The sequence below is a fragment of the Dromiciops gliroides genome, chromosome 3, assembly GCF_019393635.1.
Source record: "Dromiciops gliroides isolate mDroGli1 chromosome 3, mDroGli1.pri, whole genome shotgun sequence".
NCBI lineage: Eukaryota > Metazoa > Chordata > Mammalia > Microbiotheria > Microbiotheriidae > Dromiciops > Dromiciops gliroides.
In genome coordinates, this window is record NC_057863.1 from 241,107,761 (window position 1) to 241,121,531 (window position 13,771).

The window sequence follows — 13,771 nt, forward strand, 5'->3', positions numbered from 1 at the left end:
TTTTTTGTCTTTGTAATTCCATAGTGTTGTGCTTAGCATGCAGCAGGTGCTTAATAAATGCTTGGATTGGGCCAGCTAGGTGGTGTAGTGTACTGGCCCTGGAGTCAGGAGGACCTGAGTTCAAATCCAGTCTGAGACACTTGACACTATGTGAACCTGGGCAAGTCACTTAACCCCAATTGTCTCACCAAAAAATAAAAACAAAATAAAATAAAATAAATACTTAGATTCCATCACCTCATACTAGAGATATGACCATAGGTAAAATATTTAATTTTTCAGTGCCCTGAAGAACTTTCTAAGACTAGAAGTTACATGTGAATTGCTAATATCTATCAGTGGAAGGAATTTCCACATTGGGAAGAAAAATTTCAGCCTTAGAAAAGTGCCATACAAATAGTAGTTGTTGAATAAATACTTGTTGAACTGAACAGGCAGGGCAGTTCAACATTTCAACAAGGTGATTAGCATTGGGTGTTCTCATGATTAAGGAATGATTACTGTACCCATATAGATTGGTATCACTTAAATTCCAAACCCCAGTGATCAGAGGGGGGATTTATTCTATGTCTTTTTGGGTCTCCCTACTTTAGTCCCAGGGGGATGATGTTATCTCTTGCTATACTGAAGTCAGTTCTCTTAATTCCTCTCTTCCATCCCTCTCTATACCATTCCATTTATGTTTGAATTCTATCCTCAAAGTCCTATGTGAAGAAATGTCAATGCTTTTAAGAAATTGGAGAAAATAACTAGAACTATTGAAATTCAAACAGAAACCCCCCCAATAATGGAAATGACACAATTGTTAAGAATTATAGAAATTGATTTTCAAGAAATATGAAAATGGGGAAGAGTCTAAAATAAGAGAAAATACTATGGATTGTACCTTTTAAAATTTTGTTTTGTTTTGTTTTTGTTTTTTGGTGAGGCAATTGCCACCTAGCTGCCCTATTGTACCTTTTTTTTTTTTTTTTTGGGCAGGCCAATGGGGGTTAAGTGACTTGCCCAGGGTCACACAGTTAGTAAGTGTCTGAGGTCAGATTTGAACTCAGGTACTCCTGACTCCAGGGCCGGTGCTCTATCCACTGTGCCACCTAGCTGCCTCCCCATTCTTCTTTTAATTTTTTTTTTTTTAGTGAGGCAATTGGGGTTAAGTGACTTGCCCAGGGTCACACAGCTAGTAAGTGTTAAGTGTCCGGGGCCGGATTTGAACTCAGGTACTCCTGACTCCAGGGTTGGTGCTCTATCCACTGCACCACCTAGCTTCCCCTCCCCCCCATTCTTCTTTTGAGAGCATTCAAACATAATGAAGTCACCTCTGAGTTCTCTGTCTAGACTTCCTCTAACATCTTTGGGGATGATACAGTTCTGAGGAGTTACGTATATCATCTTCACATGTAAGAATAAAAACAATTTAATCTTATTTAGTCCCTTATGATTTCTCACTCCTGTTTACCTATTTATGCTACTCTTTAGTCCTATGTTTATATGTTAATTTTCTACTCAGCTCTGGTTTTTTCATCAGGAATGCTTGAAAGTCCTCTATTTCATTAAAGGAAAGATCCTCAAATTAAGGGAAATTGGGAAAGAGTTCTAGAAGGTAGTGTTTTAGCTGTGACTTGAAGAAAGCCAGGGAACCCATGAGGTGGAGATGAGAATTGGGATAATTCCAGGTATAGGGACAGCCAGGGAAAATGTGTGGAAACAGGAGATAGAATTTCTTACATGAAGAACAGGAATAAGACTAGTGTTACTGGATCTTGGGTTCATGGTGTGGGGAATAAGATATAATAAGACTAGAAATGGAAGGGATTAGGGTATGCTAGGCTTTGAGTGTTTCTCAATCTTAAAGAGTTTACATTTTACTTATTTTTTTAATTTTTTGCTGGGGCAATGAGGGTTAAGTGACTTGCCTAGGGTCACACAGCTAGTGTCAAATGTCTGAGGTGGGAAAAAAGTGTCCCATTGTTAAATATATGCTACAAGATAGGAAAAAAGAAGGCCCACATGCACCAAAATATATATAACAGTACCCTTTGTAGTAGCAAAGTGATGGGAATGAATTAGATACCCTCTGATTGGGGAATGGCTAAACTGGTACATGAATGGAATGGAATATTACTGAACCATGAGACTATGAAGAATATAGAGACACATAGAAAGACATATATAAAGGGAAATGATATAAAGTGAAGTAAGCAGAGTCAGGAATATGTCAACTGTGGGGACCAATTTTTAATTGGGGAGTGCCGCAATATTGGGCTTGCTGCAATATTGGGGCAAGGAAGAAGAACGGCAGCCTCCCTCAAAACAGAACAAGATTTATTTTAACAAGAACGAACTTAAAAAAAAAAACCAAAACACAAACAGGATCAGTAGGATCAAGGGAAAGGAAATAAAATGGGGAAAGGGAAATTATAATACCTGAAAAAATACCACTGCCCAGGAATCAGCTGAAAATACACAGCAGAATGCCTGTCGCTTTCCAGCTTCCACCTAGAATGCCCAATTCTCCTCCCCCAAACCTAGAAACACGCCACACAGCCCCAGCCAATGGGATGGCCGCTCTGACAGTCACATGACTGCCCTCAGTAGGCTTCCAATCATTATAATTTTGCCAGGCCCATGTAGGTGTCAGTGAGTGGTGATGACATGAGGTGCCAGAGCCCTGGTAATGGCTACAACCAGTGGGTGGAGCATCGTGAGGTTTGTGGAGCCCCAGGCCGGTGCAAGCTGAGGCATAAAAACCTCAAATAACAATGAATTCTTTACACAACCAACTACAACAATGTAAATAGAAACGACAACAGTAACATCATACAATTATTATGACCATATTAATCTCTGAAAAAGATATTGGAAAATGAGCTTCTCTCCCAAATTTACAGAGGTAGGAAATTATGAGAGTGGAACACTGAAATGTACTGTCCAAAACGGATAATGTATTAGTTGTATTGGGCAGCCAGGTGGTACAGTGGTCAGAGTGCCAGGACTGAAGTCAGGAAGACTCATCTTCCTGAGTTCAAATTTGGCTTCAGACACTTCTTAGCTGTGTGACTCAGGGTAAGTCACTTAACCCTGCTTGCATCACTTTTCTCATTTGTAAAATGAGTTGGAGAAGAAAATGCTCCAGTATCTTTGCCAAGAAAATTCCAAATAGGGTCTCAAAGAGTTAGATATGACTGAAACCATTGAACAACACCATTAGTTGTGTTGGTTAGTTTTTTGCTGAACTATTTTTTCCCCTGTCTTTTACAATCTTTGTGACAAGAGATGGTTCTTTGGGAAGGGGAAGGTGAAAAGATATTTGGAAGTGAAGGAGATGTAGAAGCAAAAACTATCAATAAAGACTTTGTTAAATAAAGAAATTAAACAGTTGGTGTATCTATGAGGAAGACACATCCTATCTCAGTTGTACCAAGAACAGACTGTCAGAAGAGGCACTTGAGATACATTTTATGAGCTGCTCCAGAGTCAAGTCATTCATCTACTCAATACAGATAAAAACATGACCTATGTCTTACTAGCATGGATGTGTAAGAAACATAAATTATTCTTACCAATACTGTTTAGTGAAATGTATTCATCATTACATTGGACTTCCCTTCCATTGCTGGTTCCATTCACTAGGAAGTGATACGGTATAGAGTCATTGAATACTGAGAGGTTACTAAAATGACATCCAACATGTCTTCCTTCAGAATCCGTCTTGTATTTTGGACACTCACTATCTACAAAAGCACTGAAATAGCCAAAGTATTTCTGTGAAAGATCAAAAAAACTTTTCATATGACAGAAATTGTAAAGGGGGTTTCCCTCTAAGACCAAAACCTACTTTGCAGATTTTGAGTAAAAGAATTGATACTGGAGATCTCCTGGAGTTTCCCTCACTGTCCATTTGCAGTCCATGAAATTTGCATCATGAACCTGGCAGGATAAATTTTCTTTAGTGGTCCCTTCTTTTCCTAGGAAGACAGAAATGAAAGAAAATACATTTGCACATTTGTGTGCAAATAAAATTTAGTTTTGAGTGTGATGAGAAATCAAAAAATATGTTAAACATGATGCTACATCACCTCTTCGGAGAACATGGAGTGTTTCTGAAATTCTTTTCCCAGCAAAGCCCTCAATTACAAAATCTACCCCTTGGCACCAAGTATGAAATGCTGGCAGTTTGCATGAGTTGCCTTTTGCCTAAAAAACAAACAAACAAAAAAACAAGAAATCACACAATCGTTAGCTAATTGATCATGAAACAGGACAAATAAAATGAGGAAATTAGACTAAGTACCCTTTATGGTCCTTTCTACTTGTGACATGTTACAACTCTATAACTCTTGAGAACTAAATCATCTTGCTTCCCAGAATTCTTCTCCATGTTGTACTGGAAGAATCACTGGACTTGGGGGGGGGCGGCGGTGTCACAAGATCTGGGCTAGAGTTCTGGCATAGGGGCAGCTAGGCGGCACTGTGGATAAAGAACCGGCCCTGTATTCAGGAGGACAGGAGTTCAAATATGGCCTCAGACACTTGACACTAGCTGTGTAACCCCAGGCAATTCACTTAACCCTCATTGCCCCACAAAAAGAAAAGAAAAGAAAAGAAAGAAAGAAAGAAAGAAAGAAAGAAAGAAAGAAAGAAAGAAAGAAAGAAAGAAAGAAAGAAAGAAAGAAAGAAAGAAATTTTGATTCAAGACAACTCTGAAGGACTTACTGAAAAATGCAATCCATCTACAGAGAAAGAACTGATGGTACCTGAATACAGATGGAAGTATATTTTGTTGTTGTTAGTTCCTTTTTCTAAAGACTTTTTTGTCTGCTATGTTTTGCATGACTGCACATGTATAATATATTGAATTGCTTGAGTTCTTAAAGGGGGGATAGGGAGGAAGGATGAGAATTTGGAACATGAAGTTTTAAAAATTGATGTTAAGGGACAGCTAGGTGGTGCAGTGGATAGAGCACCGGCCCTGGAGTCAGGAGTACCTGAGTTCAAATCCGGCCTCACACATTTGACACTTAGTAGCTGTGTGACCTTGGGCAAGTTACTTAACCCCAATTGCCTCACCAAAAAAAAAAAAATTGATGTTACAAAAAAAAAAGGAAAAATAAATAAAAATAAAATAAAAATCGATGTTACAATTTGTTTTTCTCATGTCTTTCCTGCATCACCCTCATTTCTCTTTCCATTTTTTCCTCTACCCCTCTAACCTTATCTTCAAAGTCCTTTTTGAGCACCTCTATGGCCTGAGACCAATTAATATTTTTCTTGGAAGCTTTAGATGTAGGAGTCCTGATGTTGACATCTTCCTCTGAGGGTGCACCTTGATCTTCCTTGTCACTGAAGAAACTTTCTATGGTCCTCAACAATTTGTTTTTACATGTAAGGTGAGGAAAATTCTAAATAGATAAATCGAGTTTTAGCATAGTTACTTACTAGGCATATACACTTGAAAAGGGAAAGGTAAGGGAATAAGCATTTATATAACTTTTACTATGTACCAAGTACTTTTTACAAATATTATCTCATTTGATACTTACAACAACCCTGAAAAGTGTTATTATTATCCCCATTTTACAGTTGAGGAAACTGAAGCAAACAGAAGTAAGTGACTTGTCTAGGGTCACACAGCTAATAAGTGTCCAGGTAAAATTTGAACTCAGGCCTTCCTCAAATCCCTATTATTTAACGTCACTACACTTTAATTTTCTCATTGAAAAATGGAATAATTTTTTTATTGTGTACTGCACATGACAATTGTGATTCAATATAAAACACTTTTCCAAACATAACATAACATGGAAACATCAATCATAGTTACTTATGACTTGGAAAAATAAGTTCTCACTACCAATGTCCTTTCTGGCATTGTCAAATGGTTTAACATCAGAGATGGATATAATTTTGTCAATGGAAATGATGTTTAAAAAGATGGATTACTATTTGCTTTAGTTCTCTATACCCTAAAAATCTTTGGACCTTCCCATTTGGCTACAGAATGAACCTACATGTGGCGTCTCCCCAAGAAGAATGGGAGCTTCCTGAGAACAGAGACTGTCATGCTTTTCTAGGTGTACCCCTGGAACTTAGAACCATGCTTCGCACAGAGTAAGTTATGTATTTATTAATAATTATGATATATGTATATATATTTGTAACTTTTTGCGGGGGGGTGGAGAGGAACTTGTGATTTCATTGGTGTGGGGAGCTCCCAGTAAGGTACTCCCTTTTCCAGTGTAGATGAGGACCTAATCTGCAATTTATAGTCTTAGTGAGTTGCCTTGAGGCACTGAAAAGTCAAGTGACTTGACTAGGGTCACTGAGCTAGTATGCATAAGAGGCAGAACTTGAACTTGGAGTCTTCCTGATGCCATCTGGAGAGAAATTGAGTTTAAATACAGAAGGGACAACCTGTGATCTCTTAGTACCTTTTTCCTTGCTGATGGTGAATGAGGTAAGCAGTGTTGTGAGTTGCTGACTAGGGCTAAAAGAAGTTCCCCAACTCCCACCCCAATACCATATGTCTATGAACACATAGAACCTCCATTTCTTTTATGTTTATTCTTTCCTAATTTTAGGTGAATGAGTAGACTGAGATGGAATTGTCTAGTCAGTGACTGTAATTTAAGGAGTTGCCCTCAGTGTCATCAGTAGCGCCACATTCAATCACTGGAGGGACTGTGACCTTTTTCTCTTTGAGCTGAATGGCAGCTGTGCTTCCAATGAGGAACTGCAGGTAGCTGGGAACCAGCTGGACTCACTACTGGAACTCAGAGAAGGGGATCCCAAATTGGGATGAATTGACATAAGGAATTCAGTTTCTACAGGAAGGCCACAATTTCTTGGGGATGACTTTGTCTTCCCAATTATGGGGACCTTTCCCTAGAAGATTTGCCTATTTTAAAGTTTTATTAATGTATTTTTTCTTCTTCTTTACCTCCCAGTCATTTCATCTCCCCTTTCCAGAATGAAACAAAAATGGGGAAAAATTAAACAAAAACATTCAACACAGCGATATAACATCTAACAAAGTATGCAAAATCGTGATGAAGTAGTTTATCACCTCTCTGCATTGAGGAGGAAGGTATATTTAATTAATTCTCTGTTTTCTGGAAACTTCCCTTCCTGGCTTCTCATATTACAATAGACAATAATACCAGGATGAAAGTATGATGAGCTGATGATATAAAACCACCAGTGAGGGGAAACGGGTAGGCGACACTTCAGTGAGGGCAAAACAGGGGAAAGACCTAGTTCCCCAGCCTTTGCTCCAGGCTCATGCCTGCTGGTTTCCTTCTGCCTATCATCTCAGGGATCTGTGTATTTGATGGAAGCTTTCCTCTTCCAAGATGCTCAGACCTTCCTGATAAGTGGAACCTGGGGGGCGGTGCTTAGGGCCAGGTTGTACCTGGAAGGATCCAGGAATGCCCCATCCATTCAACTACTGGTTGAATCCTCCCAAAGAAGGCCATATTTCAACAAACTTGTTGAAAGACCATTAGATGAGCAATCAGAAGGCCTGGGTGCTATTCCTTCCCCTGACACTAATTCTGATTCTCTTTTTCTTCCTCTGTAAAGTGAGGGGCCTGGACAAAATGGCATTTAAGATCCCCTTTCAGCTCCCTCAATATAGGAATCCATGACATGTGGCCTCCTTTCCCTCAGCTCCAATTTCAGTCTGTTAAATGAGCCATTCTCCAACCCTTTCCCCTCTCTGGAGTCTCAATTGATATCTCTGTAAAATGAGGAAACTGGATTAGATCCTTGAGGAAACTATTAACTTTAGCATGATAATTTTTGTGCTTTTTTTTTTTTTAAGAGGCAACCAAATGATATAATGGATAGAGTACTGGGCTTGGAGTCAGGAATACCTGAGAGTCAGCTCAAATCTTGCCTCAGAGCCATGTTAGCTACGCATCTCATCTCTAGGCAAGTCACTTAACCTTTCTATCCCTCAGTTTCCACCTCTGCCAAATGGAACTGGGTTGTTGTGACAAGTGACATACACAAAATGCTTTGCAAAACTTAGGGTTCTATACAAATGTTAGCTATTATTTTTTTGTGGGGTTATCAGGGTTGACATCAATCCTTCTTTCAGTTTCTTCTTTCCAAAATCTCTGTTTATTATAAAAGTAACTTGTCTACTTGTATCTCACCCAATATTTATGCTCTGGGATGTCAAGTGTGAAGAAACAACTGACTTTATTTGTTAAAATAGTATTTTATTTTATATTTTTCCAATTACATGTTTTTTTTTTTTTTTTCGTGGGGCAATGAGGGCTAAGTGACTTGCCCAGGGTCACACAGCTATTAAGTGTCAAGTGTCTGAGGCTAGATTTGAACTCAGGTTCTCCTGAATCTGGGGCTGGTGCTTTATCCACTGCACCACCTAGCTGCCCCCCCCCCAATTACATGTTAATATAGTTTTTGACATTCATTTTTATCTATCTATCATCTATCTATCTATTTATTTATGTGAGGCAATGAGGGCTAAGTGACTTGCCCAGGGTCACACAGCTATTAAGTGTCAAGTGTCTGAGGCTAGATTTGAACTCAGGTTCTCCTGAATCTGGGGCTGGTGCTTTATCCACTGCACCTCCTAGCTGCCCCCCCCCCCAATTACATGTTAATATAGTTTTTGACATTCATTTTTATCTATCTATCATCTATCTATCTATTATCTATCTATTTATTTATGCGAGGCAATGAGGGTTAAGTGACTTGCCCAGGGTCACACAGCTAGTAAGTATCAAGTGTCTGAGACCATATTTGAACTCAGGTCCTCCTGAATCCGGGGCCGGTGCTTGACATTCATTTTTGTGAGACTTTGAGTTCCAAATTTTTCTCCTTCCCTCCCCACCCCGGAAGCCAAGCAAGCAATCTCATATAGGTTATACATTAAAATCATCTTAAACATATTTCCATATTAGTCATGAAAACAATTTACTTTAGCACACAGATGTCAAAAATAATTATTTAAACTAAGAAACTACCAAAGAGCCCACTTCCTTTTATGGGGGAAGAGCTGTCTCTCAGCAGCCTCAGAGTGTCCCTGGGTCTTTGGTTGGTATTCTGCCCTTCCTCCGCCACTGAGGGTTCCTTTGTTGACACTTACCTTAGGGGGAAGTTTGTAGTGCTTATTGCAATTACAAAAATTCCTAGGTGTGACTATATTAGTATAGCTCATTAGTTCTTTGAAATCATCTTTTCTCAACCTGGAAAGACTTAAGTGGACTACTACTAAGTGAAGTGAGCAGAACCAGGAGAACATTTTACACAGTAATAGCAACATTGTGTGATGATCAACTGTGATAGACTTGGCTCTTCTCAGGAATGCTATGATCCAAGACAATTCCAAAGAACTCATGATGGAAAATGTTCTCCACATCCAGAAAAAAGAACTATGGATTCCAAATGCAGATTGAATCATACTGTTTCTACTTTTTTTTATTGTTGTTTTTTTAAATTTTTTTATTTTTTGAGGTTTTTCCCTTTTGTTCTGATTCTTTCTTTTTTATTTAAAAATTTTTTTTGTTCTGATTCTTTCACAATATAACTAATGCAGAAATATGTTTAATGTGATTGTACATATATAAACAGATTGCTTTCTGTCTTGCAGAGGGGTGAAGGAAGGGAAGGAGGGAGAAAAATTTGGAACTGAAAATCTTATGAAAACAAATGTTGAAAACTATCTTTACATGTAATTGGAAAATAATAAAATACTTTTATGATTAGAAAAAAGAAATCATCTTCTCTCTTGTTCACTGAGCGAATAGGGAAAAAGGAATACATTTGTATCACATACATATGTTTGTTTTTATTTTAACATATATACATAGGTACATATATACACTCATGACTTATATATATATGTAAATATATAAAGTTTTTTTTTACCGAAACAGTATATATGAATTTTGATAGGACCGTAGCAGAACAGTTGATCTTATTCACATTCTCCACGTTGGTCCATCTCAGCTTCATTGTCTTCATATCTATAGTTAAGTTTTTAACTGGTGAATCTGGAACTGAAAGTTTTCGACAATAAAATAAATTCAATCCAACCAGTATTAATAAGTACATACTATGTGAAGAGTACCCTGGAGAAAGGTCTAAAGTTTTTGCCTTCATGGAGCTTAGCAGGGCTGATAAAACACACAAAAAAATTAAAATGCAAAACAGTGATGATTTTCTAAGGTCAAACAAAATGTTATGTGAAGTTCATGGAAAGAAATTTTATTTCTGATTGGTGCAGGGGGCAGTGTTTCAAAGAAGGATTCATTGAGGAAGTGGTCTTGGATGAGATGGGTAGGGTTTTAAAGTTTGAGCAGAAAGGTCAGATTTCATGCATAAGGCATAGTGTGAGGAAAAGTCTGCAGATGAGAATGCTCAAGAAATGTACACAGAGACAAGTGAATAACACAAGTTAGTTATTAAGTAAGAGGAGTAAGATGACACAAGTCTTCCTTCCCTCCTCCCCAAGACAGAGAGCAATCTGATACAGGTTATAGATGTACAATCACATTAAACATATTTCTGCATTAGTCATGTTGTGAAAGAAGAATCAGAATACAAGGAAAAAAACTTAAAAAAGAAAAAAAAATTAAAAAGTAGAAACAGTGTGGTTCAATTTACATTAAGAATCTACAGTTCTTTTTTCTGGATGTGGAGAACTTTATTTTTCTTGAGTTTTTTTTTAGTCCATTCTCAGCAATACAATGATCCAAGACAATCCCAAGGGACTAATAATGATGAAGTATACTATCCACCCCCATGGAAAGAACTGATAACAAGAGCACTTGTGGATTGTACATATAAAACCTGGTTGCTGTCTTGTGGAGGGGGGAGGAAAGGGAGGGAGGGAGAAAAATTTGGAACTCTAAATCTTATGGAAATGAATGTTGAAAACTACTCTTACATGTAACTGGAAAAAATAAAATAAATGTTGCACAAAAAAAGAATTTTAGTCCATGGTGAATGTAAGTATGCTAAAGTGTATCACTAATGATGACACATGTGCAAGAGGTTGTAGAAAAGACAATATTAAGCAAATACATTCCTTAAAGGGACTTAAGAAAGTCATGTGCTAAGGGTGGGGAATAACACATGGGTAAGTGATGCACTAGGATATCTATAAAATATATTAAATCAATAGATGCAAGCCTTTAATAAACTGGGGTGATCCTTTATAGTGAATTTATATGTAATAGGATCCTTTTCTGTCTCCATCCTCTAGAAAATGTGCAGATATTCTCTACTTCTGGGGGACTCTAGGGATATGTTGTGGGATAGACTTTCAATCATGTTTGACTCATTATTATGAGTTTTCCAGTTGGCCATTGAGTTAGAAGAGCTGAGGACTCCTTTTTAATGTATCCATTTCCGTTTGGCCTTACTCTTGGCTGCAGCCTTTTGGGTGAAAAGATGTTACACCAGTTGGGGGTGATGATGGTGGAGGAAGGACAGGATCTTTCACTCTCCCAAGGGGTCATGGTGATTCCACCCACATGACAGAGGAGTTGCAAACAGGGAGAACTTGTGCTTGTGCCCTTGTTCCTTTCTTGAAACTTCAGAAGCCTACACTTGCAGCAGTGGCCTCATCCTCCACCAGCAAGACAAAGCAGTGACAATGGTGACTCCCTGAGTAGGACTGGCTAATGTCTGGGAGAGTGGGGAGAAGGGCTGTGGGAAAGCGTCTTCTCTTTTAAAAGGTTTCCTAAGTCCTGAGTTCTTTCAGTTCAGCAGCTAATAAAGGCACTCTCAAAAGTGAGTCATACATGGACAGAAGTCAGCCCCCAAAGTATCCACATGGTCCGCCTGGGAACAATCAGAAAATGTCTTTGAATGTGCCAAAGGGATGGGGTTGGAGCAGTGGGAAGGGTCCCAACACATATAAAAAGGCTCTGATTCTTTCACAAGATGACAAATGCAGAAATATGTTCAATGTGATTATACATATATAACCTATATCAGATGGCTTTCTGTCTTGGGGAGGGGAGAGGGAAGGGGAGTTGAAAACTACCTTTACATGTAACTGGAAAATAATAAAATACTTTAAAAAATTTAATAATAAACATTTTTATTTAAAGTTTTTTTCCATATAAATATTTTATTATTTTCCAGTTACATTTAGAGATAGTTTTCCACATTTGTTTTTATAAGATTTCTAATTTCAAATTTTTCTCCCTCCCAACCCCTCCCCAAGATAGCAAGTAATCTGATATAGGTTATATATGTACAATCACATTAAACATATTTCTGCATTAGCCATGTTATGAGAGAAGAATCAGAGCAAAAAGGAAAAACCTCAAAAAAGAAAACAACATAAAAAAACAATAAAAATAGTATGGTTCAATTTGCATCTAGATTCCGCAGTTCTTTTTTTTTTTCTTCTGGATTTGGAGAACATTTTCCATCATGAGTCTTTTGGAACTATCTTGGACCATTGTATTGCTGAGAAGAATCAAGTATCACAGTTGATCCACACATAATGTTGTTGATACTGTGTACAATGTTCTCCTGGTTATGCTCATCTCACTCATCATCAGTTCATGCAAGTCCTTCTAGGTTTCTTTGAAATCTGCCTGCTCATCATTTCTTACAGCACAATAGTATTCCTTTTTTTTTTTTTTGCAGGGCAATGAGGGTTAAGTGACTTGCCCAGGGTCACACAACTAGTAAGTGTCAAAGGTCTGAGGCCAGATTTGAACTCAGTTCTTCCTGAATCCAGGGCTGGTGTTTTACCCACTGTGCCACCTAGCTGCCCCCCCCCATTACATTCATATACCACAACTTGTTCAGCCATTCCCCAATTGATGGGTAACTCCTCAATTTCCAATTCCTTGCCACCACAAAAAGAGCAGCTATAAATATTTTTGTACATGTGGGTCCTTTTCCTTTTTTTATGGTCTCTTTGGGAAAAAGATCTAATAGTGGTATTGCTGGGTCAAAGGGTATGCACAGTTTTATAGCCCTTTGGGCATAGTTCTAAACTGCTCTCCAGAATGGTTGAATCAACCACCAACAATGCATTAGTGTTCCAATTTTTCCACAACTTCTCCAACATTTATTATTTTTCTTTTTTTGTCACATTAGCCAATCTGATAGGTGTCAGGTGGTACCTCAGAGTTGTTTTAATTTGCATTTCTCTAATCAATAGTGATTTAGAGCAAATAATAAAATACTTTTAAAAAAAGGCATAGATAAGAATGACACAGGCTGTGAAGTCATGTGTGGATGGATTAGAATCTAGGGGGCGGCTAGGTGGCACAGTGGATAAAGCACTGGCCTTGGATTCAGGAGGACCTGAGTTCAAATCCAGCCTCAGACACTTGACACTTACTAGCTGTGTGACCTTGGGCAAGTCACTTAACCCTCATTGCCCTACCAAAAAAAAAAAAAAAAAGAATCTATCCAGATAATAGGCCCATCAGTATATAGAAGCCAAATACAGTCTGAATGTCCCATGATGGTTAATTCCTTACCATTATTACAGTTTTTTTTTCCAGCAGGGTTGACTCTATTGATGGAGCTATTATCTGAAGTGAACTGTCAGTGAAAATTTCCTTAGGTGACTTAAGTGATGATGGCTGTGATTTGGCTGTGCCGTTTGGAACATATCATTTGTGACCAGTAGGTCAAAAGAATTGTGGATGCAATGAAAAAAATGATTACTTTTTTCATTTCCTTAGAATATAAGTTCTAAAAGGAACTTGAGAGATCTCCTTCAGTTCCCTCATTTTATAATCAATAAAACTGAGGCTCAGTGAGG

At 38.1% G+C, this 13,771-nt stretch overlaps 1 protein-coding gene across 1 annotated transcript in view; it reads right to left on the bottom strand.

Annotated features, from left to right (window-relative positions):
* The window catches only part of IL3RA (interleukin 3 receptor subunit alpha), a 68,073-nt gene that overhangs the window by 40,692 nt on the left and 13,610 nt on the right, over window positions 1-13,771 (bottom strand). The window contains exons 3-6 of the mRNA XM_043996703.1: window positions 9,898-10,028; window positions 4,077-4,194; window positions 3,836-3,965; window positions 3,561-3,742 (exon numbers count right to left, since the gene is read on the bottom strand). Of these exons, the coding sequence (XP_043852638.1) occupies window positions 3,561-3,742; window positions 3,836-3,965; window positions 4,077-4,194; window positions 9,898-10,028 (561 nt within the window). The remainder of the gene's footprint in view (window positions 1-3,560; window positions 3,743-3,835; window positions 3,966-4,076; window positions 4,195-9,897; window positions 10,029-13,771) is intronic.